Consider the following 27,642-nt stretch of genomic DNA (forward strand, 5'->3'; position numbering starts at 1 on the left):
TGTGAACACACACAAAGCTTAGCACTTTTGTTATCAATAAATGCCCCTGTTGAGCATTTATTGCAATCAGGCCACTCCACTCCGGACCTCCCCCCGACTGCCTCGTAGCAGTGATTGTTCTGCATCTGGTTATACTGGTGAGCAGGTGGCTCTGATTCTGTGACGATCTCACATCCTGTTACCTCTGCGAATAGGCGTTCGCCTTGGGCTTCATCTCAGTGCAGGATGAGGGTCATGTCTGTCCATAGGTTGGGACTGGACAAGACTTTCTGCCACTGGAGCTTGGACTGGGAACATGAGTCCGCACAGCCTGCAGCGCCTCCCCCTGCAATGAGATGGTGGTGGGTAAGGACCTGCCACTTTGCCCTCTGCGGCCTGTTCTCTCAACTTGGGAGGCACCCCAGCCCTGTGCTGAGGTGTCCCTCAGAATGACGCCCCAAAGCCTAGCATTTCACTCTCAGAGCAGCAGTTCTCAGCCTGTGGATTGTGACCCTTTGGGGGTCACCCAAAAGACCATCAGAAAACAATACTTAGGGTTCATAACAGTGACGGAGAACAATTTTATGTTTGGGTCACAGCATTAGGAAGGTTGAGAGCCACTGCTCTAAGCAGGGGTGGGGTGGGCTCCAGGCATCCAGGTCTTAACAGTGGGAGTCATGGAACTTAATTCTGAGGCTGAAGGTTGTCTGGGGGGGGGGGGACCCTTTTTTTTTTTTAATGGAAAGGATTTCTCAGAGGAAGGGTTTGCTAACAAGTGCATTCTCAGGAATGCAACTCTAAGTCTTGTTTGGTAACTCTTAGCTGGCGGTCTCATGGAGAGATGCTACAGGTGACTGGGAGGTCTTCTTAGATGGAGCACAGAGCCTGCCCCACTCCCAGGAGGAGGCTGTCCCTACAGTGCCAGCAGCCTCTGGTGAGCTACACCGAATGGTGCCCTTGTCTGTCCCCTACTGACGCTCTTACAGATGTATGTTTGTCTGGGGTAAGATATTTTCCTTAAGAAAATAATCCTCTTCTGATTGAAGAAAAGTAAACACTGCCCCTCGCCTGTTGTGAACCCTGAAGCTTTCGTTGCTCTAGCTGATTCAAATCTGATTTAGATTGCTGAGATATTTGGCCGTATTATCGTCTCTTGTAGTTAAACCTGGCCTTGGGAATTCCCACCAGGAAGGGACAGGGCACTTTCAAAGCCAGCTGAATCGTTTCCACGGTATCTACGTAGGGCAATCACTAAGGACATAATAAACCTGTGGGGTTTTTTCCCACTGGTAAACCCTGGGAGACATACAGCGAACAGACTTACTTGAACCAAGCCTGGCTCCCCCAAGCAGGCGGTCGTTCATACCAAAGATGGCCTGGTCCCAGACGGTCAGCTCCAAGCAGGACTGCCTCAGCTGAGAGCTGCTTACACCATTGAACACGAAGGAGTGTTTCCATTGGGGACAAGCCTGCTCCTTCAGTACTGGGGACCTCACATGCAGTTTTTGCTGGTCTGGCAGAGTCAGACAGCTGAAGGGGGAGATAGGAACCTTGAGGCCACAGCCCAGCACGCAGCCCCCTTCCCCACAGGTACCGGTCGGTTCTGGCAGCTGCGTCCATTTCATGCTGAACGGGATCAGAATCTCGAGGCTTGTCCATGTGCCTCTCCCTAGAGTGTTCCCGTTTCCTTTCAGAGCTAGAGCCCACATCAGGTACCTGGTCAGTTGTGATTCTGTGTCATGTGACTCATGTGATCTCCCATGACTACACCATCATTAAAACCAGAGACTAGGGACCAGGGCTCCGCATATACATGGCTTCATTTTGTTTGTTTCATTTTCAGAAAAGTACATTCAAAAAAGCCAACTTGCCCTAGAGAGCATACACGGTAGTAGTGAGGGGTTCTGTCCCAACAAGCCACCATTTTTCCATGCGTCAGTGACTGGTTTGTGCCTTTTTAATTATTAGTGGCATGGTGTTTAATGCAAGAGGAGGTGGTGAGCTGAGGAAATGCTAACTGGCCTGGCTTGCTTTTTTGTTTGTTTTTTGGTTTTTCGAGACAGGGTTTCTCTGTAGCCTTGGAGCCTGTCCTGGAACTCGCTCTTACAACAGACCAGGCTGGCCTCGAACTCACAGAGATCCGCCTGGCTCTGCCTCCCGAGTGCTGGGATCACTGGTCTAGTCTATCAGGGCCTGACAAGGTCCTGACCTCTGTTTAAAATGCCCTAATCCCAGCCCAAGCCTTGCATAACCAAACCTCATTTTCTTGGAATTCTTGGTCCTTGGAAATGTGATTTTTCCATGTGCACACATCTAAGAACGAGTGTGCATGCCACACGTGTGTTGGACACAGAACAGCTTGCAGAAGTTGGTTATCCTTCAAGTGTGTGGCTGGTCCCAGGGGGCAGGCCAGGCCTGGCAAGTGCCTTTATTCCCCGAGCCACCTCACCCGCCCGATCTTAGGTTTTCATAGGAAAGCTCAAGTAAGATAAATTCAAATGGGCTACACTTTTTGGTGTTTCCTGCAGATTTTGAACCATGCTCAATATATGCTCACAGACACATCTAATACCTACCCCTTAACGAATGAGTTTAAGGTGCCATCTGAACGCACGGGTAAATTCTTGGCTCCCAGCACAACCAAACAAAGTTGACCATTCAGCGGCAACTGACCTCCTGTCCCTGGAAGGAAAGTCAGAACTTGGGTTAAGCTTTTTTTGTTTTGTTTTGTTTTTTGGTTCTTTGAGCAGTGTAGACCTGGCTGGCCTGGAACTCACTCTGTAGAACAGGATGCCCTCAAACTCACTGAGGTCCACCTGCTTCTGCCTCTGCCTCCTGAGTGCTGGCTGGCATTAAAGGTGTGTGCCACCGCTCGGCTGGGTTAAGCACATTTTTCCTGATGTGTAACTGTCAACACCCAGAAAGAGGTAGCTCCCTGAGAGGGCGCTCAGCCTCCAGGCCTAAGAGAGCAGGAGGAGGAGGCACACCTTCAGTGGCTTTGCCCCACTCCGCCTCTAGCCAGCATGCAGACGGAATGGAAGGACCAGTAAAATGCCAGGAAGGTGGTGGCACTTACACAGAGGACCCGGGGAACCACAAGGAGAAAGGCCGTGGAAGCCACTTTTAGCTCGTGGTTTGAGAAGGGGGTGCCGTATGCTTCCAGGGAGGCTCTGGTGGCCTCTGGCAGGTGCATGCTGTGGGCCTGGGAGCTCCTGTTCCTGCAAAGTCGCTGAACGACCCTTTGTCATTGCGTCCTTCCAGTGCCCTCCTGTGTCCTCTGTCCGCATGTCCGCATTATCTAAGTTAAATAGCTTGAGGTCCTGCCCTTGACCCACTCCACCCTGACCTCTCCCAGCCTCCCAGCTCCCGGCCCTAGCAAACTCCTTGTTCCTGAGCTCTGCATGTGTGCTGATACAGCGTCCCGCTTGTCAACGCGGGGCCACCGGAGACTGGCCTTTGGGCGGGGAAAAAGTGCCCTGGAGGCCTTGCCTCTTCTTGTCACCCATGTCCCCTCAAGTCACAAATTCCAGGGACTGGAATGTGTGGGGTCAGCGGCAGTGGGAAGTCCTTTGCCTACCTGGAACCACCTGCCCTCTGGGCTTTGGGGACAGTGACACAAATCATCCTGGGGCCAAAGGTCACTAACCTTCTTGGGCCTCCTGGAGCTTTCTTGGCCCTGCAGGGAGGACCAGTTTGGCTCGGACGGCAAGTTCTCCATTATTCTGATGGATATTATCTTCATATTTCTCAGCCTGAGGGTGAGAGGCAGAGCTCAGAAGCAGAACCTTTCCCCTGAACCTCAAAAACCACCTGTGCTGTACAGGTTGTCCCAACCCAGTCCATAAATGCCCCACCCCACCCCCACAGACCGTCTCAAGGCCCAGGGATGGGATGGGTGTGCCTGGTGTACTAGTCAGCCCTGAGTCATCCCTGCCACCCTTGGCCCACCCTACCTTACAACACCAGAAGCCATTGGGAATACAGGGCCTCAGGGAAGCCTGCACAGCACAGGGCTCGAAAAGCCAAGATCCAGCCCCATCCCGGGCTCTCTCTGGGTCAGGAGGGATTGGAGCTACCCTTCCATCCCAATGCCTCCTTCAGGCACTGAGGGCGGAAAGGGTTGCAGACTGGGCCAGAGCTGTACACCATAGCGCTGTTGGCCATGGGTGTCTAGCCTCTGCAGAGTCACCATTCAGAAGCGGCTTCTCTGGTCATGAGTGAGTGTGTCGGAAAGTGAATGAAAAAAGCCGGAGAGCAGATGACCCTGAGTGTGGCAGCCTTTCCTTCCAGGGTGGAAAAGTGTACTGGGAGGGGAGGTCATGGCTGCTGCCACTGACGTGGCAAGGTGCCCTCACGGTATCTGGGATGCCTGGAAGGCTGCTTGGGCCAGCCACCACCTGCACTGAGCCATTCAAACGGGTCCTGCAGTGCCAACTGAGACAGGGGCACTCAAGGTCCAGGTAGCAAGTCCCAGCCCCAGAGTAGCCTGGTGCCAGAGTCCCATGACAGCCTGTAGAAATTCATCCCCCATTCAGTGACAGGGTGCTACTCTTAGCTGGCATCTGGAGGGATGACTTTAGCTTGGCACTTTGCTGCTAGCCCATTTGCCAAAGGAGGCTGGGTGGGTTACCCATGGTTGCCAGCCAGAGATGTGCCAGCCATCGTCATGCTGCTAGTGTGTGGTGTATGTAGTTGTGTGTGTGTGTGTGTGTGTGTAGTGTGTGTAGTGTGTGTGGTGTGTGTGGTGTATAGTGTGTGTGGTGTGTGTGGTGTATGTAGTGTGTGTGCGGTGTGTGGTGTATGTAGTGTGTGTGGTGTGTGTGGTGTATGTAGTTGTGTGTGTGTGTGTGTATGTGATCCTTTGAAAATTGAGTCCGTGGTGACTGGGCTCTCTCAGCCCCTGTGTAGTTTGAATGAAAATGTCACTCAACACTTGGTCCCCATTGGGTGATGCTGTTTGGGGGCGGCTGCAGAGCTTTGGGGATGCGGGGCCTCGCTTGAGGAAGTGTGTCACTGGGGGGTGGGCTTTGAGAGCTTAGAACCCCATGCCCCATCTAGTTTGCCCTTTCTGCTTCCAGCTTGCCCTCCAGCTGTGATCTCTAAGAAGCCTGCCAGCCATGATGGACTTTATCTGTCTGGAACCATTAGCCGAAACATATCCTCTGAAATTGGCTTCTGGTCATGGTATCTTACACACAGCAACAGAAAAGAACCAAATACAGCCCCCCAATGACACACCTTTGCCCGAAGTGGGTACCATTTGGCATTCTGTGTCGAGCTGTCCTCAAAGTCCCATGCAGCCAGAGGAAGGGTCACTTCTCCGAGGAACACCCTCCGGGCAAGGGTGCCTAGGTGCCACACAGAGACCTGCAGCCTCCGGGTCATCAGCTGGGCAAGGTCTATCTGATACTGCAGATGCAAGGACAAGGGTGTCAGCCAGGTCTCCGAGAGCCACCCTCGAGGCCTGCACAGGCCAGAGTCCAGGTGTGCTCAGGGAGGGCCACGCCAGACCTCTGCCTGCTGGACAGAGGCCTTGAGCACTCCACAGCCCAGCTCCCGTCCCCGCCTGCCCCTATTCCCACCCGACACCCTGCCCTGTTTCTTGGATGAAAGTCCTTGCCTAGCCCAGGACTCCAGGGAACCAAACCTAGAACCTTGTCAGCATAAGATGCACCCTCCTTCACAGGGTCACACTGCAACAAGCCCAAAATACTAAAACCACATTTTTCACACAATGTAGTGTGACCATCGCTGGGCCTCAAAGATGTATTTGACACGCATCGAGTCCTGGGCCCATCCCCCGTACCACGGAAAAATAAGTAAACCATGCATGAATGCCAAGTGCAGGATCCCACAGCAGTGTGTTCGCCTTTGACAGCAAATGCATGTGGGTGGAACGTGGGAACGGGGATCAGGAGCATAGGAGACACATGGGACACCCCAGCTCGGCCCCTGGGAGCCCAGACTTTCCTCTGCACCCTGCACTTGTTTGATAGTGGATGCAAAGTGCAAGCAGCTGCGCCCTCAGCTTGTACTGGGCATCTTTGGCCGCCACAAGTGCAGGGGAGGGCAAGGCTATGAGTCACCCGGAAGGTGGGTGTGCCCCCTCAGGCTTGAAGTCATGGGCAGTGTTGGGCCACCCACGTACCCAGCCCTGAGCGCGCTCTGTCTCTGTGTCCTCAATCGCTCTCTCTTTTTTGAGACAGGATTCCCTCGGCTGAGCCTAAAGCTGATTGGCTAGGCTGGCTGACCAATGAGTTCCAGGGATCTTCCTGTTTCTATTCCTGAGCACTGGGGTCACATACATGTGTCACAACTGTCTTTTTACATGGGTACTGGGGTCCTCACAGTTATGTGGCAGGTACCTTACCAGTGGAGCCACCTCTCTAGCCCAAGCCTCAACTTTCACACACACACACTTCTGACAAGTGTAATCAGGTGGAATGGCTGTCAACATTCACCCTGATGAAATCGACCCACATTCTTTCCTCAGAGCCAGCCAGAGATGCTTCTCACAGCATCTGCCCTTGGCTTTTACAGACCTCCTGGGTACCAAACGCAGACGTAAAGGAAGTGCGAGCTCCTACCACAGCTTTCCAAAAATTGACCTGGAACTCACAATGTAGACCAGGCTGGCCTTGAACTCACAAGAGATCCACCTGTATCTGTCTCCCTAGTACTGGGATTAAAGGCGTGCGCCATCATGCCTGGCTGCACGAGTTTCTTCAGGAATAAGTTTGGCCTATGTTAGAAGTTATAAAATGAAGGCATTATTCGTTCAAATAGATCTAAAAAATAAAATCCCTAGGACCTTAAGCATACCTAACGGACTGTAATTGTGATTTCTTTGAGATCTGGACTGTAATTTAAGTAAGGCAAATAAGACTTTTTAAATTTTAACTACATAATTAAATACTTATGTAAAATCGTTCACACCTCATTTCTTGGGCCTCTTCAGTATTACATAAAATATCGTATTAGACTTATGATGAATATTTCAAAAATCAACCTAAAAGGTGCCAGGTGGCAGATAATTTTCAAACGTCTCCCAGCAAGCAAGCCACCTGCAGGTCTGGCTGCGGTGGCTCACATGTGGGTGGCCAGCAGAGTGGAGTTTGTGGGAACAGAGCATCTTGGGCCCTGCCCATACCTGCTGAGTCAGAGTCTGCAGTTTAAAAGCAGAACAGGGGATTCCCACCCCCATGAACTTTCCAGGACAGCCTCTCCATTGTGAGTCCAGGCTAAGCTTCTTGAACTCCCTAAGACTAATTTCCCATTGGCAGATGCAGAGTTTAATACCATCCTTAGTGTGTACATGAAGCATTTGGCCAGAGCAGAGGCCCAGGGAACAATGCCTATTATTATTATTATTTAATGAATTCAAGGCGCTATGCCAGCCCCCTCATGGGCCCTGACTGCGACAACTTGCCAAGAAAGGCAGACAGAGCCCTTGTGCCAGACAGCAGGGCATCTGAGCTGCCAGCTCTGGCTGGGGTTTCCACAGGTCTAGGCAGCCCATCTGGCTGGAGCAGCCATGGCCCCAGCTGGGACTTCCTCCACCTCACATGAAATTATGAGGGCCTGGCTCTGCTCGAAAGAAAATCCTGTGTCTAAGTAGTACAGAAAATGAAGATTCAAATGATTCCTTTATAATTCTTTGGTCTTTGTGTGTGTGTGATATGTGCATGAAGGGTGTGGATATGATGTGTATGACGGCTGTGCAGGATGGGTATGTATATGATGTGTACATAATGGCTGTGTATACTATGTGTGCATGGCAGGTGTGTATGTGATGTGTGCATGGCAGGTGTGTATGTGATGTGTGCATGGCGGGTGTGTGTGTGATGCGTGCAAGGCGGGTGTGTGTGATGTGTGCATGGCGGGTGTGTGTGTGATGTGTGCATGGCGGGTGTGTGTGTGATGTGTGCATGGCGGGTGTGTGTGTGATGTGTGCAAGGCGGGTGTGTGTGTGATGTGTGCATGGCGGGTGTGCGTGTGTGATGTGTATGATGGGTGTGTATATGCCATGTGTATAATGGATGCATATGACAGGTGTGTATAATGGATGTGCATGTGATGTGCATGACGGTGTGTAATGGATGTGTATGATGGGTGTGTATAATGGATGTATATGATGGGTGTGTATATGCCGTGTGTATAATGGATGTGTATGACAGGGGTGTATGTGATGTGTATGACGGGTGTATGTGATGTGTATGACGGGTGTATGTGATGTGTATGACGGGTATGTATGTGATGTGTATGATGGGTGTGTATGTGCCATGTGTATAATGGATGTGTATGATGGGTGTGTATGTGATGTGTATGTATGTGATGTGTATGTATGTGATGTGTATGTATGTGATGTGTATGATGGGTGTGTATGATGGGTGTGTATGTGATGTATATGACAGGGGTGTATGTGATGTGTATGACGGGTGTGTATGTGATGTGTATGACGGGTGTATGTGATGTGTATGACGGGTGTGTATGTGCCATGTGTATAATGGATGTGTATGATGGATGTGTATGATGGGTGTGTATGATGGGTGTGTATGTGATGTGTATGACGGGTGTATGTGATGTATATGACGGGTGTGTATGTGATGTGTATGACAGGTATGTATGTGATGTGTATGTATGTGATGTGTATGTGGTGTGTATATGCCGTGTGCATGACCGGTGTGTATAGTGGACTGCAGGGTGGATGTGTAGACAGTGCATCTGCACATGAGTAAGTGCAGGTGAAAACTGGCACTTGCATGGAGGGTAGAGAACGGTCTACCTCATGTCACCACTGTGTCCGCCAGGTGTTCCGCCACTGTCCCCGCCTCCCATCTCGCTGTGGGACACCGGGAGTCTAGCTTTATGTGGGTTCTGAAGTCTTTACCTACTGCCATCTCCCAGGTCCTATGATTTGGTTTTTATAAAAATGACTTTTTTTTTTCCATAAAAAGAAGAAACTCATGGTTTTCATCTGTTCCAATAAAGAGGCGCTTCTGCGGAGAGTAAAACCCAGCAGCTTCGTTCCCAGGGCCCTCTGCTGGACAACATTTCTCTGAGGTTCAAGTTGTTAGCTTGAGACATGCTTCTTCTTGGAAACCATTAATCTCAAGCTGTGTCCGAGTCTGGCAGAGCCACGAAAAATGTGAGGTGTCTGCATTTACATTTAACTGACTCAAGAGTTTCAGACAGGCACGCTGACCTCTGACCCTAGACCCAGCCTGGGATGGGGAGGACCCGGCAACGTCTGCCAGCAAGTTACCTTCAAGGTTTCCTCGAAAGTGGGGTCCAGAGTGTTCTTTTGGACTTGCGTCTTGCGTTTTCCCTGGGAGGACCTGTCAGGCAGCAGGTAGGTCTTGACATACCTAGTGGACAGAGGTAGGAAAACAAACGGAGAACTCAACATGGGGTAGACGGGGGTAGAGAGAGAGTTCGGGGTATTACAATGCCACATGCATGGTTTCTCTGCCCTGCTTCCCTGCTGGAGCTTCAGTTGATAGGCAGGGTTTGCATTCTGACTTGAGTGTGTGTGTGTAAAAATATGTGCATGTGTGCACCTTCACATAGAAGCCAAAGGTTGATATCCTCCTTAATTGCCCTCAAGCTTATTATTTTAATTATCTACTATTCTTATTAACAAAATAGGTCTCTCATTGAACCTGGAGCTCCCTGTTAGTCCCCAGGGACCCTCCTGTCTCCATTTCTCTACCCCTGGGACTGCAGACACTCAGCCCCATGTGCAGCTTGTTACACAGATGCTGGGGTCCAAACTCGGGTCCTCACACTTGCCAAGCAAGCACATTACCGACTGAGACACGCCCCCCCTACGACCCACAACTCGTGTGAGTAACTTGTGGTTCACACAAGCTTTGGCGGAGGGTCTGTCAATCAGGAAGCCCTGCTGGATGATCTTAAGACGGCGGGTGAAGCGGCTTGGCCTTGCTTATAGAATCTGTCCCTGTTCCTCATCTCCCACAGAACCAGATGCTCCAAGTGACTTTCCACCTCCACCCATGGCTACTCTTGAGCCCTCGGGGCTACGGAGGAAACAGAAACTGACTCACACTTAGCTTTTGGCTCTCAGACCTCAAAGACCACACTCGTTCTAAGAGACCGTGCTTTGAGCCCATATAAGGAGAACTGCTCATCTGCATTCTCCCATAACTCACTAGCGACACGTCCCCTCTGTCTATATAGCATTATACTGTACAAATGACCGCAATTCACTGGCCTCTAAGGACTCTTTCTGTCTTAGCTTCTGCTATTATAAAGTAGTCTATAGTCTGATTCACACATGCAATGGTCTCGGAACTAGAAACGACAGGGTATATGCTAACCACCACTTCAGCCCGTATACATGCTGTCAACTTTAATAGAGCAGGCCAAATCCATTCTCTTTCACCAAGCCGGAAGCCTGGCTTGGTGGTGCACGCCTTTAAGCTCAGCACTTGGGAGGCAGGGGCAGGCGGATCTCTGTGAGCCCAAGGCCACCCTGGTCTACAGAGTGAATTCCAACACAGTTAGGGCTACACAGAGAAACCCTGCCATTAACAAAACAAAACAAAAAACCAACAACAATTTTAAAAAAAGGATTAATTTACTTTCTCCAGTACTTAAAGGTTAAGGTTTAAGTAATTAATTTTCAGTCATTCTTCTTTGTATACATAAACACTGCTTTGACTAAATTTTGAAATGTGCAATGTTTCATATATGAAGAAAGTAGAAACTCACATATATGAAGAGAGTAGAAACATGTTCATGTATCCATAATTTCAGAGTGTCATGGGAATTCTACACGCACTAAAAGGCAGTTTACCAAAAAAAAAAAAAGACTTGTTTTTACTTGAAACAGGATCTTGCCACACAGTTCACACTGTGTGGTCTGGGCTAGCCTTGACTCACAAGGCCTCCCTGTCTAAATCTATCTCATATACATCTTGCTTTTGCTTTTAGTTTCCTTTCTAGCTTTTTCCTTGCAGCGCTGGTGACCACAGCCCTTGCACACCTGAAGTTCACACTCCACCTGAGTCCCGCCTGCAGAGGCAGGCCTTAAAAGGGAAGGCGTTTTATCACATCAAATTCTCCCCTAGAAAAGTCATCACAAATAACCCAGAAAAGCAGCAGTAGCTGGAGTAGGTGATGCAAAAGATACACAGCAGATGCAGAACTTTCAAACCCTACTTTAAGCAGGGTTTTAAGACCTTTCCCTAGAGCTGAAGTCAGTGCAGTTTGCTCAGCACGCACAAGGGCTGAGGCCTAATCGTTTGCACCCAGAGACAAATTGCCAAGGGCTGGGGATGGGCTGGAGATGCAAGCTCAGTGGCAGAGGATGTGCTCTGCATGAACGAGGCCCTGAGTCAGTCTCTAGCTTCATACACACAGGCACCTGCACACACATGTACATGTACATACACAACAACAACAACAATAATAAATTAATAATAAAACCACGGGCCAAAGATATGAACAGAAAGTTCCCCACAGGGGAAATCCAAGTGGCTGACGCCACTGTGGGAACATTGCTCATCTCAGTTTATCGCCTTTAAATATTTTTATTATATCACTGGGGGAAACTTTTAAAATTTTATGAGAGGCTGGAGCTGGAGAGGCAGCTTACTGGTTAAGAACACTTGCCACAGGGCTCAGTCCCCAGCACCCACCCCAGTTCTGTGGGACCCAACACTCCTTTTCTGGTGTTTTGAAAGAGAATGGCTCCCATAGGCTCGTGTGTTTGGATACTTGATTCTCAGTCGGTGGCAGGGTTTGGGAAGGGTTAGGAGATGTGGCTGGGTTGGAAGAGGTGTGTCACTGGGGGCAGGTTTTGAGTTTTCCAAAGACTTGTGCCAATCCCAGTCTCCAGCAGGCAGTTTCTCCCTGCCCCTCTCATCCTCCCTCTCTGTTATGTGGACGTGGGTTGGTAAGTCAGCTCTTGGCTCCTACTCTCCATCATTGACTCTAACCCTCGGAAACTGTAAGATCCCTTGGTCATCGTCTTTTATCACAGCAACAAGGTACACATACATGCAGGCAAGACATTCATATAGAAAAAAGAAAAAAACAAACTTCAGAAAAGTTATTCGTGAACTGTGTGAAGGGAGATGTTAACTTTGCTCTTCCTGTATGAAATAATTAAACTTCCGATAGCCTTTATAGACAGTCACTTTCCCCTGTGCCGACTTGCTACAGCTCCTTGACACACCCTGAACGTGTAAGCCCCAAAGTTTCAACTCTTCTTTCGAAACTCCCACGTGACTCCTTAGAGGCGGGGACTTGGGGAGGGGCTTAGGTGTGAGGGTGGCCCTCGGGCATGGGACTTGTGCTCTTATAAAGGAATCCTCCGGGAGCTGTCCTTCCCCGATCCTCCCATGTGATGACAGGCAGAGAGATGCCCATCTGAGAACCAGGGAGCTGGCTCTCACCAGACACCAGCTCTGGCAGAACCTGGGCCTCGCAGCATCCACAACTGTGAGGACCAATGTCTGCTGTTTCTTACCCATCCAGTCTCTAGCCATCTGTTACAGCAACTCAAATGGTCTAAAGTACCCCGTGAGCATCCAAATTCCCATACGTGCTGAGGTCTACAAAGCCCGACCTTGATTCTCTGTTGACCAGTCTTTACCGTTGGATCAGCCGCACATCAAGTACCACAGCTGCCCGATGCCAGACTAATTAAAACAAAGCAAACACCAACAACTTACGGATTGCACTTTCTCTTCTTTTCTTCTCCGTAGGCGAGGTTCTTACAAGTCTTGATGTGTATTTCTAAAGAACGGCTTTTAAAGCAATAATGGATGGCAAATTCTATTTCTCCTGTGATACTGGCGTTGTCGAAATTACCCATCTCCGTGCAGGTGCTGTTAATACTAGTTAAGCTCCCCTGAAATCAATGGCAGACACAATCAATTAACTCACATTAATATTCTGCACTTCTGCTCTCACGGTAAATCACGGTTCACATGGTTAAATGCATCCTGACTCCCGTTAAACTGATAGATGCAGCCCACTCATGCACTTTGCTAACCCAGGTTGCCATCTGCTGACTGCTAAGGCCATGAGGCATCCTCAGCAGACCCTGCCTCCTCCTGTCTCTGCCTGGCGATAAAGATTACCCAAGTCTTCACCGTGAGTCATTGGGTAAGTGGACTAGCTCATGTGCCTTTCTGTAAACATAACTCGTGGGCCAGATGGCATCCACGGCTGGACGGTGTGGGTACAGCAGCAGATGTGAGACCAAGCGGCCGAGGCTAGAATCAGGGAGAACTGGCTCCAGGGCTAACTCCGCTACTTGCTGGCGGTGTCAAAGTCTAACAGAGAAAAATAGTAGCAACTTCAGAGTTACGAAGAGGAACTAAACACAATGACTTATGCGGCGGATTGTGCAAAGAGAACAGTAAATTATATTTAAATTTTATGGGCGCCTAAAATATAAAAGAAGTTACCTTCAAATATTAGAGCACTCTAAGCCTAAGCGGTACATGAGGTCTGCATCACTGGATGCCTGTGCCTAAAAGGTTAAGCCATTGCTATTAAATTTGCTTAAACAACGGCCACTATTTGTGAGTAGTTTGTGTCGGTGCTGAATTTACAGGGAGAGTGAAGGCTGAATAACTTCTCCTTCTAATACCCGAGGGTCCTCCAGCCTCCATTCTGTAGAACCCCCCCCCCCCGAAGAGAAACCAAGAAAGTCCACAGCACAAAGCACTAGCTGGCAGAGAGGCATAAAGCCCAAACCAAAGGACCTGGAAGCTGCCTTAACTATCGCCAAGAATACAGCCAGCGCCGCCACACCCAGCCTAAGAGAAGACGTCCTCCGACCAAACCACATGGCAGTCGGAACGGGAAACAACTTTAAGCCAGCAAACATTCAAAGACACACGGGATGGAGAGGTAGTGAGACACAGCGAAGGTTAAAAATGAAGACAAGGAGGAGAGGTGGCTCAGAGGGTTAAGAGCTGCTCTTCCAGAGGCCATGAGTTCAAGTCCCAGCAACCACATGGTGGCTCACAACCATCTGTAATGAGATCTGGTGCCCCCTTATGGCCTGCAGGCAAACATGCAGGTAGAACACTGTAGAATGAATGAATGATGAATGAATGAATGAAAGAATAAAATGAAGACGAGGGAGAAGATGTGGAGAAGGAAAGAAAGTGAGCTGCCTGGGAGAGGGAGGAGGTGGACGGATAGGAGGAAAGGAGGAGCTAAAGCACTCTAGTCATTACAGTAGAATTTCTTCTGGGGCTCAGTGGCGAAGCACTTCCCTACAATGCACAAGGCCCAGGACCGGGAAACCCCTCAAAGGGCCCTTTGCCTAGAACTCAGCCCGGGAGAAGTACTTTGCCCTCCCTGCGAAACTCCTTGGAAACTCCTTGGCAGTGGCTGATAACCGGAGGCCAGCTCCGTGTCTGGGATTCAGTTCTATTTGCCCTGGAGCCAGAACAGAACTTCAGAGCAAGCTGCAAACTGGACCAGGAACTCCAGCCAGACAAAAGGTTCTGGCCTGAAAGGGCCACCCAGACCCGATTCCTGCCAGCCACTGGTGCTGTCTGCCTTTGACAGACCCTGAAGGTCACCAGGTCATCTACCGTCACCTCAAGCGGAGTCCTGGGCCTATGGCTTTGTCACAAAGGCGTAAAAACTAGGAAACGTACAGCTATGTTTTTTTCCTAGGTAATGCACTGGGTTAGGCATGAACACATGGGTAAGCGCTACAAAGTGGGTGAAAGGCCGACTTTTGTCCTGGCCCCAGCCCTGCTGGCTGTGTGATCCCCAGCACGCTTCCCTCAGTTCCCTTTCATACGGCTGAGTCAGCTCAGTCAGTTATAAAAACACAAAGGCTCAGAACCCGGCCTGTGGGCAGTGCCCAGAGTGTACTGTCTGCAGGGGAACTCCGCACCGCACCTTCCGGGGCCCTTTGCAAGCTGGGTGAACCTCTCTCCCTTTGTCCTCGCCTCTTTCTTGGCTGCGAAACGAACACAGCATTTAAACAGCACATGTGGTACACAAGAGTAGGTAAAATAGCTGTGAGAATAACATCCAACCCCGCCCCCATGTTAAGAAAAAGAGCCTCGGGGCTGGGTCCGGGGCTCAGCAGGTTAAACCCCGCCACCACATAAAGCCGGACACAGTAGCACAACTATGGCCTCAGTGATCCTACGGGCAGAGACGGGAGAGTCCCTGGGAGCCATCGGGCCAACTAGCCAAGCGTAAGCCGTGGAAACAAGAGACCCAGAGATCCGGTCTCAGACAAGGTGACGATGACACCTGAGGTTATTCTGACACACACATGATATGACAGGTACATGCCTCTGTCCACACGCATGAGCATGCATATACACACGCAATTAAAAACAAACAAATGCTAACCAACTTCATCAGTAATATCAGCACCCCTCCCAAATGTTCTGCCCTATTCTGCTGTTTACACAGTTGAAGGCATTCTGTGTGCATGTGAACCACAGCTTGCTCGTTTTCTGTTTGGTCGCTGCCAACATTAGAACCATTATAAACATAGCCGCCCTGGATATCCACATATGCACATGTGGGCAACATTTAGGACACTCTTCAGAAATACGTCCGGTCTACTAAATTATGCAAGAGAGCCTGCAGGGTCAGGAGTATGGCCCAGTGGCAAAGGGTGGGTTCCGCACACACAGAGCCCTGTTCGTAGAAGCAGATCCTTCAAGGCTTTTGAATATGTGCATGTATCTCCAGGGAAACTCTAACAATTTCCATTTACCATGTGGGTTTCAGATGCCTGCTGCTCTGAGCCCTAGCCTTGCATTTTTAGACGTTATTAACATCATCCCAAAATAGTATTCTGCTTAAATTTTGCCCTGAATCCACTACTTGGGAGGTCAGATGATTTGTCTCTGTTTATTCCCTGTCTCTATGTGTAAGGGGAGATTTCACAAGTTTTTGCTGCCCAACTCCTTGTTTCTCAGAGTTGTGGATTTCTCTAGGAAGGAATAGGCAACATCTTTGGGCAAGAAATAACATGGTGGTTATTTGCCTTATGGGAGTTTAAATCCTTTAGGCAACTACTGCTTTGTTTTAAAAGAAGACATTACAGTTAAGGTCAATCTAATCTCATCGTCATAAATCTGAAGGAGAGAGAGAGAGGCCCACCACAATGTCTTCCTTCTTAGCTTAGCTCAGTGGTATGGCCCTAACTCCTCTTAAAACACCTAAATTGTTCATCTGATGCACACGTATACGTACGAATACATGTTCATATGAAGGCACACATGCCTCAGTGCCCATGTAAATGAACGTTGACGGACAAGTTTGGGTGTCAGCGTCCTTACCTTCCACTGTATTTATACCAGGCTAACTGGCCTTGAGCTCTTGGGGTGTTCTCATGTGCCCACGTCCCATCTCACTGCAGGGGTATTGGGGGTTATAAACCATGCCATGGCATCTGGCTTTTAGAGGGTTCCAGGGATTTGATCTCCGGATGCCATGATCACAGTTTCACCCACTGAGCTATTTCCCTCTGCCCAACCTTAATTCTTGAAGGGTTTCCAGGCAGGGATCAGCTAGTGAGAGAAGAAACAAGGGCGGTTTAAATAAGAAAAACCAGTTCATGCATGAACGAGCTCAACAAGCTTGTGGGTCATACCCGATACCCTGTGGTCCCTGGGTTAACTGACCCCAAGTTCTGCAGCCCCTGTAGGACTCTAGTAAACCACGTGACCCCTGGCCTCTCAGGTTGCTCAGTTGTGAAATGGACTAACAGTGGCCACCACATGGTCACACGAGAATGTATGCGACGGGAAGCCATCAGCACTGGCTTTCAGAGCATGATGGCTGTGGTGGGTGATTGACCCAGTCATCTGGTGTTTAGCAAGGGTCACTTGAGTGTCAGATGCAGCTCGGGGGGACTTGGGGATTGCATTCTGGTGAGCAGTTGATAAAAGGCAGATAAGTGAAGTGGACAGGGGTGTGGGGGGGTGAGAGATGCTGGGGATCTGATAAGCTTGGAGCAGGTGAGTGAAAAGGGAACAGAGAGCTCCCTGAGAAGAAGCTCTGCCTCCAAACAGAAATTCACAGAAGGCGGAGTGGCTTGGGATTGCCTGTGTGTCCGAGGGCTCGAGAAGCCATGAGTGACCATGAGGTGAAGTGGAGGGAACCATGGAACAGGGAAGCAGATAAGGATAAAGCAGGATAAAGGCAGGCTGTACAGGACCCTGTGCACTCTCTCAAGTGTTTTTAGAGACGTGTTGGTTCTGGAACTGGAAGAAGGTGACTTGGGTTCCTGGAGGGACGTGGAGCCGACACCGGTGGGTGGCCAGGAACCGTGCAGGCTCAGCCCTCAGGCTCTCTGAGAAGTTGAGTTCCATCTTGTTCTCCTGGATCGGCGTCCCTTTGAGCTCATGCCGGCTCATTCTGAGTCTCCCTGCCCCCAGGCCACTGTCACTGCCTTGAGCCCACCACAGGAATCCACACCGAAAGAAGGTTCTAGAGCCAGTCTTGCCCACCTTATCTTCATGGAAAAGCCCTCCTGCCTTTCATCTTTCTAGACTATTCTCAGACACAAACAGCCCTGGGTTTTGAGCTGTCCTCAGACATGAGCCCTGAACTATGATACGGGGAGATTGGTATGGCATGAGAGTCGACCCTTCATGAATGGGCTTAGCATCCTTATAAAACAGCAAAGGGGGCCCCCTCACCACTTCCCCCCAGGTGGGCCCGAAGCTTGGAGATGCCCAAGCTTGGAGATGCTCGAAGCAGGAAATAGGCCCTTAACAGGTTGAGTCTGCCATCACCTTGATCCTGGAAACCCTTCTTCCAGAATCATAAGTATGTTTCTATGGTTTTCAAATTACCAAGTCAGTGGTGTTCTGTGATAGCAACACAGAACCAATCAAAACTACCGTTCCTGCATCACAAGTCTGGGCATCAGAAGTGTTAGGTTTGCTCTAGTAAATGAGTGGACAGGTGGCTACAAATGCAGTCTAGAAATGGAACAGATTTCGAACACTACGAAGCCACCTTGGAAATAAAAGGAAAAGAAATGAAACATGCCTCCAAACTTACAGCTAAGCTACAAACAAGACAAGGCAGTCTTGGTGTAAGCATCGGTCTAGTGACCAGGGTAACAAATTCCCGAACATGGGCCATGCTCATAAGATGTGACGGGACAAAATGACCAAGGGGACAGACCGTCTTTTTAAAACAAGGGATGCTGTATTGGACTAAATAGCCACATAACATTAGCCTCAACCTGTGCATCATTACCAAACGAGGAGTCAGAGTACAGATGGAAATATTAAAGACAATTCTAGTTAAAACTTGCAGACAAAACAGGACACTGTCTTCACAGCCCATGAAGATAAAAACCACAGGAATACCCAGAGAGGAAAATCTTGATAAATGAGACCATCAAACTTTAAAACTTGGGAGGCATAGCCAGGCATCTCTCTGTGAGTTCCAGGACAGTGCGGTCTACACAGTGAGTTTTAAGCCAGCCAGGGCTAAACACAGAGACCCTGTCTCAAACAAAACAAAATAAATCCTAAAACTTTTCCTAGAAGCCAGAGGTGGTAGCACACGCCTTTAGTTCCAGCTCTCAGCAGGCAGAGGCAAGCTGATCTCTGAGTTTGAGGCCAGCCTAGTCTACAGAGTGAGTTCCAGGACAGACAGAGATACACAGAGAAACCCTGATGGGAGATGTCATTCTGTAAATATGTTTCTCATATTGGTTGATGAATAAAGCACCGATGGCCAATAGGAAAGGAAGATAGGCGGGACTAGGAGAAAGGGAGGAGAGAGGAAGAAGTAGGAAGGAGATGCAAGATGGAAGACGGAAAGATAAGAACGCCAGCCCCTCTCTCCGGTAAGATGAGACCATGTGGAAATACTTAGATTAATAGAAATGAATTAATATTTAAGACAGAACTAGCCAATAAGAAACTAGTAACTGGCCAACAGCTTTATATCTAACACGGCGTCTCTGAGTGTTATTTGGGGCTGGTGCGGCAGTGGGACCAGACCGGCCAGGGGAAAAACTACTCATAACAAAACCTTGTCTCAAAAAAACAACTCCCCCCAAACAACAACAACAACAAAGGGCTGGGTCCTCCTCCCATCATCTATCAAGAAAACGCCCAACACACTTGCCCTTGAGCCGGTCTGACGGAGGCGGATGGATGGCTCCAGTTTGTGTCCACTTGTCAAAAACCAGCACAATCACCAGTGACTTTCTGAAGGCATAAAGTGTCCTCAACAAGATGATGTTTTAACATAGGTGGATAGCTTCAACACATTTTGAGGGGTTCCCTAGCTCCAGATCTACGTGAAAACTCACATCCACACTCCACTCTTACACGCCAGTGTTGACCGTGCAACAACACTATTCCTCCCCTTGGGCCTTAGCTACTTCTCTATTGCTATCACCATGGCCAAGGCAACTTATGGAAGAAAGTTTAGTGGGGGAGGGGGGTGGTCCGGCTTCAGAGGGTGAGCCCGTGGCCATCATTAGCGGGGGACACTGTAGCAGGCGGGCACAGAGTTGGAACAGTAGCCCAAGAGTTTACGCCGGAACTGGGAAAGACGTGAGCTTTTGAAAAAAGCCTGCCACTAGTGATGCACCTTGTCCAACAGTTCCACCAGCTGAGGATCAAGCATTGAAATACACGAGCCTACGGGGAGGCTCTCACCCAGTGCGCTGTGCCTCACCTGCCAGTCCAGCTGGATAATGTCTGGTTGGTTGTTTTTTCTCCCCTGGCGCTGGGGATTCAACAGTTGTGCTGTGCACATGCTGTGTCTGCGTCAACTACTGAGCTATAGTTCGCGTCCCTGATGCCTTGAGAACCACACGTCGGATGAGAATATTAGGACAAAGACTCACGCGTCTCGGGCCTCCAGAGAAGACAGTGCTGTGTGTTGGACTGGATGGGAGGGTGTCTTGCTTCAAAACAGTGTTGGGAGGCTGTTTGGGGTCTTCTTGATGGAGCGCTTTCAGAATATCGGGTGAGCTGACCTTCTGGAAGAGAGTAACAACAAGCATCATAGCCCACATCCCCACGGGACTGAAGAGGCCAGAAAACGCAGCCTGCGTCTGTGAAGTGATGTTTCTCACACACAAACCTCTGGCAGCTGAGTAGGAAGACACACTTGTGTGTGGATTGATGCACTCACCCCACACACCAGCAGGACGCTGAGGCCGAATCATTAGGGGACGTTGTGAGCATTGACAGGTGAGCTACCTTGGGTTACACAAAGTGCTAAAATGCTTACAATCTGGCTTTAATAATGACTATGACATGCAATCACTTGAAATACACTATTCATATTGATAATTTTACTTCTAATGTGTCCCCAGAAAGGGAAAAACTTCATCTTTAAATTGCATGTATTCTTACTGGGAGGAGGTGGCTCACGCCTTTAATCCCAGAACTTTGGAGGCAGAGGCAGTCGGATCTCTGTAAGGTCGAGGTCATCCTGGCCTACAGAGAGAGTTCCAGGACAGCCAGGGCTGTTACACAGAGAAACCCTGTCCTGAAAAGCAAAAAAAAAAAAAAAAAAAAAAGAAAGAAAAAAAGTGTGTATTCTTTTAATTCTTTTGCTAATAATTACTATAATTAGTATTTCTTCTATAATGTTACAGCTGTACTCATCAATAGCCACTAACCACATGGGGTGGATTCAATTCCAAATAGTTGAGTACAGTTGATAGACCAGGTTCCCAGCTGGACCACGCCGGAATCTACACCAGCAGGGCTAGCTATCCATGGCCTCTCCTGCACTTCCTTGCTTGGATCCCTCACAACTCAGACTGTGCCTGGGCTGTGACTGCCTGCCTGGGAGGCTCTGCCCCATAGACTCACGCAGCAGGGGAGGGATGTGCCAAGGATGCCTTGTGACACCAGCATTCGGAATGCCACCAGTGAGGCCTGAGGAATGTGAGCTACCCCGCATAGGGCACATCTCACCTCAAGTGAGGGGACAGCATCTCTCATGGCGGAGCTGGGGGAAGGGCTGCAACGCCCCAAGTAGGCTTGGCCTTCTCCTCCTGACCACACTGCCCTCTGCCAGCTCTTTACCCCGGTGTCCTCATCTTTAATGGAGACAAATCCTCAGGGTGGCTTTAAAGATGAAACCCTCCGCAGAGGACGGTGCCTGGCATGGGGACAGCCCTCCGCCAGAGCCACCATCAGACTGACCTGCAAAGTGTTCAACTTTGGGAGTTCCCTTCCCTGAACCCTCCTTCAGACCTTCCCTTGTACTCACAGGAAAAACAGAAGTGGCCTAGAAAGTAGAAACATCTAAACTTAGGTTCTCCTCGTGGTACCACGGTTCCCTAGTTGCTGGATGTGTTGGGTGGCCTCTGAGTAAAGCTCAGGTTTTTGATCATGGTCCTGTGAGTAAGTCTATCTTGTGATTAGGTAGCCAACTAAGGTATTATCTGCCCAGAACAGAGGGCTTTTAAAAAAGGGCCCCATCTGTCCACTTGATGAAGAGGTTGGCTTCAGTAAGCAGATGTGTTTACACTTGGGAATTTCATGCTGAGTACATCTCAAATATTTGAGACACATGTCATTGGAAAACCATCAGCATCATCTTAGCACCAGAAGCTCAGCAGAAAGGCATCGGACTCCACGTCTCACACCCAGTGAGGACTCACACATGCGGGAGTCTGCACCTCAACAAGAGTCCAGTGGCTCTCCTCCAGCCACAAACTCCATAGTTCAGCCTCCAATCAAGATGGGGCCAGTTCCAACACAGCATTCCCATCTCCAGGAACGCAACTGTAGGTCTAAGCCTTCATATATGTCTCAGTGTAAAGTAGGGCTGCACTTAACACCCATTTCATAGGGCTGACAGTCCAGGTAAAGCTGTCTGTGCAGAGTCTAGTGCATCCTAACAAATGCTCTATCTAAATGACATAGACAGCAAATTAGAGGCTCCGTTGCCTCTCTGGCTGCACAAAGGAGCCCCATGCTGGGCAAACAGAGATTCCGTTGTTTTCATTTTACCAAGGGGCATCCTAGGCTCAGATGGAGGTCAGCAGATGGAGGTGGGTTTTGAAATTTATAGATCAGTGGATTCTCAACCTTCCTGATGCTGAGACCCTTTGACACAGTCTGTTGTGATGACCCCTAACCATACAATTATTTCCATTGTTACTTCATAACCGCTGTTTTGCTACTGTTATAAATTGCGATGTAAATATTTTGGGGGAGGATAAAGGTTTGCCTCGTGACCCACAGGTTGAGAACCCCTGATCTAGAGCATGTTCCAGAAGGAAAGTTAAGATCACTACTGTCACAAAAGGACAGTCTGGGGACATCCTGGAAGGAGCCAACAGTCACAGAAGAGGGACATGGTGGGTCCTATGAGCCCAGCAGAGCAGACACATTGGACTGCAAACAGGGGCTGGCACCTGCCTGTCAGGTCCTGGGCTGGATTGGAACCCACGAATTGGACTCCAAAGCCAGTACCATCTGGAGTTCCGTGCACCTGCTCTTAGCACAGCCCACCGGGTAGGTGGTGCTGTGATGGCCTCCCTGACAGCTCTCCTTTAGATCCAGGGTAGGAGGCATCCTCCTGCCTCTTCACACGTGCAGAGTTACCTTTTCACTTTCCACCAGAGGCAGAGCCTAACCAAAGGCTCCTCACCCTGAATGGAAGTCGGAAGGCCTCCCCATGAGAAGAGACTTGCAGACCCCAGAAAATTGGCGGGTCCGTCCTGCGGTAAGCCTGTTTTGGGTGTGGCGCTGAAGCCAGGGAGAAGCAGCCTTGGGAGACTGGGATCGGGTTAGGGTCTGACCAGTTCTCCGTGGTGATCTTGATTTATCATCACCATCTTGTTGCTCAGGTTGGTTCTAACTCCTTGATTCAGACAAACTTCCTGCCTCAGCCTCCCAAATGACTGGAATGCAGGCACAGGCTGGTGCATCTGGCTTGGATCTCAAACTCTGCGCCTCCTGTGGTCAGATGTGCCTGAATACAGATTACATGGGTTTTCCTGGATGACTAAGGTTTTCTATCAAGAGGACAGCGAATTCAGAGGAAAATGTGCCGGAAAGCCCAGATAAGACAACACGATGGTGCAGAGGGCCACAGGCCTCGGTGCTTACCCTGGAGGTGACATTGACGGCTGTGTCTGACTGACTCCGCCTCTCCGTGGGGACCACGCACTGCCTGGGATCCATCGCCAGAAGGTGCTTCTCAGAAGTCATGTCATTCTGGGACTTGGAGAGCTCTAGAAAACAAACACAAGGGGCGACTCTTGCTAGCATGAAACTTTGCCAAGACTTGCAGAGCCTGAGGCCAGAAAGACAAAAAAGATGGGTAGGCAAGGCGTGACTGTGTCAGAGGCAGAGAAGCAGAAAGGCCAGCCCCTTCAAACGTCCACACTGGCTCCGTGCCTCTGTGGGCAGCCACTGTCACACAGGGCCATCCGTGTGACCAAGGACCTACCCAGATACCAGCAGCTGGCTTTTTAGGGGTTCCCGACAGAGACTGCTGACCAAATACTTTCTCCTGTGACTATCGCAAGGGATGAGATTCGAGGTGCCCTGGTGACTATTTTAGTAAGCATGCCCTGGAAAGATCCTAAACTCTGGATTTCTCAGCACAATAGTGTCCAACCTTTTGGCTTCTGTGGACTGCTTGGGATGAGGAGCTGGCTTGGGACACACATTAAAATGACAATGGATAAAGTGTGACGAGGGGGGTTGGGAGGGGTGGGAGAGCAGACAGGAGGGAGGAGGAGCAGAAAGAAACACATATCGCTCCCAGGGAGGAGTAAGCTCAACCCCCTCTTTGTCTGCTAAGGGGGCCCAGCAAGCGACATTTACTGGCCTCATAAAGGACTGGAATCTCCTCTAGGTGTGTCGGATAACATTGGTAGACAGAGGGTGCGACTCTGGGTCATCATTCTCAAACCCTGTGGTTCCAGACCAAAGTCAGCATCCTGGGCCACTGGTCCTCAAACTGCTCTGGGCCCTTCACAAGCCCCTCCCTGAGGACTCCAGGCAACAGTTCACCCTCCTCCCTGCAGAGGTTGGGCTGTCATCTGTGCCTGCTTCTGAGGGAAACAGAGCAAGGACGCCGAAATAAAGAAATGGAAATTTGCACCAACAAATGCCACATGTCCATTCCCAGGGCCCCAGACAGGTGGCTTTGGCTGTCTCTGCCTATGGCTGATGGCAGGCCAAGGATAGAGGCTGCACGTCACAGCTGACTTCCCTATCTGAGGACAGGTGCCACGGCCACCCCATCTATGTGGACAAGTCTCACGTGTCAGGGCCGGGTTAGGGACAAGGCTACCTCAGGCATGCCTCTGCATTTAGGGCTACCTGCCTTGATTGAGGGCACATGTCCTGTGACACAGGTGTATCCTGCCTCTTTGGATTTTAGTGGCTGGGGAATCTCAGTGTTGGGATTCATTCTGAGGCACTGATTCCACAGAAGCCCTGGGCTGTGGGAGCGAATGAGAATTTCCAGACAGAAGTCACCTGTGTTCAAGATTCTGCAAGGGTGGTTGATTACATGTCTGTAGAGAGTTGGAATGTTACAGGTTCAGAGCTAAATCATCACGGGCTATCATTAGTTCCCTTAGTAGCCCTTCATTGTCTCCCTCTGTATGTGACGTAACAGCCACCCTTTTGTGACTTTTAGGTAAATCCTTTTGGGAGCTTCCGTCAACCCAAAGGCTAAGGCGCCATCAGGTAACGTCCAAGGTGTCTAACTTCCCCGCTTTGTCACAACCCAGCTGAATTTGAAAAGTGTTCCTGACTTAGGACTTTCCTTGTATTATTACCACAAAATTTCCATGAAACTTGTCCTGCATTTCACTGTGGGATTTGGGGTAACCTGAGCCGCTCATCTCTGTCTCCACAACAAACTTTTATTTCCTTTGAAATGGGAGCTATGCTTTTTGCAGCAACAGAGAATCCACGAAGGCCACGTGGACTTGGAGAGGGAATCTGATTTGGAAGGGCAGCCCTGGGACCCGCACCAGCTGTGCAGAGAACAGACCACTGTCACAGCCAAGCTGACATCACCAGAGGGGCAAACAGGCTCATCAAAAGCAGCCATTCCTCCTCCTGAAGGAGGGCCCAGGACAGCCCACTGCTGATTGAAGAGCAGGGCTCGTTTCAGACGGCTGTGTGATGGGGTGGGGGGGGGGTGCTTGTGTGGAACACAGACGACTAATTTAAATCAAATTGTACAGTTGGCTCAGCCAACAACAAGACAATCGCAAGCAACTACAGGAAGGGGGCGGTAAACGGAAGGCAAAGAGGAGAGGAAGAGAAATGTGTGCCCGAGGTCCTTTGGACCCAGTCTATCACTGCCCAGGCCTGGGCATCTTAGGAGGCCCGAGAAACAGAAGGGGGTAAAAGCATATCTGAACCAAAGCAATGCAAAGGGTTAATTGCGCCTGCGGCTGGGGGATCACTGCCACCTGCAGGAAAGTTTACCAGGGAGAGGAATGGACAAGAGAAAGCTACTGGGCCCCCGGCCAGCCAGAAAGACCAGGGTTTTGGATTTATTGCAAGGGATTTTCAGGTTTTGCCTTTGTTCCTCTGGAATTCTTTCTGCTGCTGCGCTGGGCAGGTTTGGGCACGGCAAGCAGAGGTCAGAGCGAGGCTGATAGACTGAAATGGCACCTCCGCTGACCCATGGCTTTCCCATCTGAGGCTGCCTGGGCTGGCCCGCACAGGGCAGGGTGCAAGAACACATCCTGAATGTCACTTACTTCTCATCTGGGTGGTGACAGACAGAAACAAGTTTTCCACGGACTTATTGAATCCTCTAAAGTGACCAAGTTCCTGTAACTGAAACAGACACAGGACAATGAGCTGTTAGACCACCACCAGTGTCCACCGCCGCCTCCAGGCTTCCAGCCCCCAAACACTGCGGGCGGGAAGGGCTGCAGGTGTGGGTGTCTGGAGGGGACAGGGCACAGCTCCCAGGAAATGGACATCCCCAGCCGCCAGCCGTCTTCCTCTGTGTTTTGTGGCCTCATTAAAGGAAGGAGCATTACCAACCGGTGATTGACAAGGTAACAACTCCCCCTTAGACACACTGACTGATACGTCACTGGCTCACAGATGGTACTCAGCTAATTGCTGCTTCTTTGACCTCCTTTCCCAGCCCTACACAAATCCTGTGCGGAAGGAACAGAATGCAGGTGGCATGGGGGTTGAGGGCACTGTAAGGGACAAGGTGACAGAGTTCAAGGGAAGACAGTAACTTTGTTCAGGGCTCATCCATCCATCTACCCATCCTCTGGCTATCCATCTATCTGCCCACACATCATCTACTCATGTAGCCACTACTTCCTCATCCATCTGTATCTATCCACCCATTCACCCGCCCACCCATCCACCTATCCATCCACTTAGACATTTGTACATCCATTCACCTAATGTCCAGTCTAGCCTTCCACCCATCCATCCAGTTTTCACTTGTCTATCCACCTGCCTCAACATTCTATGTATCCATCCACTCACCCACCCAACAATCATGCATGCATGCATCCATCCATGCATCTACGCTTCTATGCATGCATGCATCCATCAAGCATTTATCCCTCCACCCATCTGACTACCCATTTGTCCACCTACTCGCTCCCTAGCCATTCATTTGCCCACTCCCATCAGCCCATACAACTGTCTACCCACCCAAGTAGCCATCTGTCCACCCATCTATTTATCTATCTATCCACCCTTCCAGCATTCGGCCATTCACCCAAAAATATGTCCTCAGAACACAATCACAGGAGAAAATAGAGAAGAATTGTGGGGTTCACCCCAGGGTGTCTGTGAACCTGGACAGCAACAAACATGTTCGTCTCTCAAATGGGCATGTCAATTATCCCATGTAAGAAATAATTGTTCCCTCGAATGCACAGATTGATAAAGATAATAAAAGCCATACAATTCCATGGCACTTCAGTTTCCAAGCACACACAGACACAACCCTGCATGGGAGACAAGTCAAAGAATTATTTCCACTTCTCAGGTGGAAACCCAAGGTAACTCTGAGGGCACACAGCTCAGCCCTTTGGACAGGAATGGTTCTGGTGCACCCAGAGCCTGCAAACACTGACTCATTGCCACAGGCGCACTGTGTGTGCGTGCACACGCGCGCGCGCACACACACACACACACACACACACCTGCCTATACACATGTCAGACCCGCACACACGTAAAGGCACACTACAGAGTCAGGGTTAGAAGCTGGTGACAAGGGTCGGGACAAGAAGTCTCAGGGCATAAGCAGACTGAGCCAGCTGGGATTGCAGACGCTCTCTGGCAACAGAATGCAAAGGAAATCGCTTGTCCGTTCCAGCTTCGGGTAAGTCAGACCTGTTGGCCCCTCTCTCCAGCACCCTCCCCTGGCCTGCCTTCCCTGCGTCCCACCCAGATGAGTTACCCTGCCGTGACTGCCGCTGCACTGGCTCTCACTGAGCGGTGGTGGCGTGGGAGGGACCACAGAGATTTTGCTGCCAAGGAGAAATAAAACAAAACAATCAAACAAAACTGGGTTAGAACTTCGCGTTGTTACTAGCTTACGTGTCTACAAACGTGTGAGTTTATCATTCAAGCTCTTAGCTTTGTTTGCCTAACTTCCTGTTATAGAAAAGGACCCGGCAGCAGGGCTGGGCCCTGCCTCTCTCCGCGCAGGTGCTGTGTGCTGGATT

At 50.0% G+C, this 27,642-nt stretch overlaps 1 protein-coding gene across 1 annotated transcript; it reads right to left on the minus strand.

The window, feature by feature from the left end:
• Positions 1–73: 73 nt before the first annotated feature.
• Positions 74–27,428, minus strand: Sytl3 (synaptotagmin like 3). Its single transcript, XM_051206091.1, has 11 exons — positions 27,375–27,428; positions 25,691–25,769; positions 23,064–23,188; positions 19,832–19,966; positions 12,681–12,859; positions 9,245–9,347; positions 5,218–5,388; positions 3,626–3,731; positions 2,556–2,661; positions 1,304–1,509; positions 74–325 (listed from the first exon to the last, which is right to left on the minus strand). The coding sequence occupies exons 2-11, from the start codon at positions 25,695–25,697 to the stop codon at positions 216–218; spliced, it is 1,248 nt and encodes a 415-aa protein (XP_051062048.1). The 5' UTR covers positions 25,698–25,769; positions 27,375–27,428; the 3' UTR covers positions 74–215.
• Positions 27,429–27,642: the final 214 nt, after the last annotated feature.

Source organism: Phodopus roborovskii, unplaced genomic scaffold (genome assembly GCF_943737965.1).
Source record: "Phodopus roborovskii unplaced genomic scaffold, PHOROB, whole genome shotgun sequence".
NCBI classification, from domain to species: domain Eukaryota; kingdom Metazoa; phylum Chordata; class Mammalia; order Rodentia; family Cricetidae; genus Phodopus; species Phodopus roborovskii.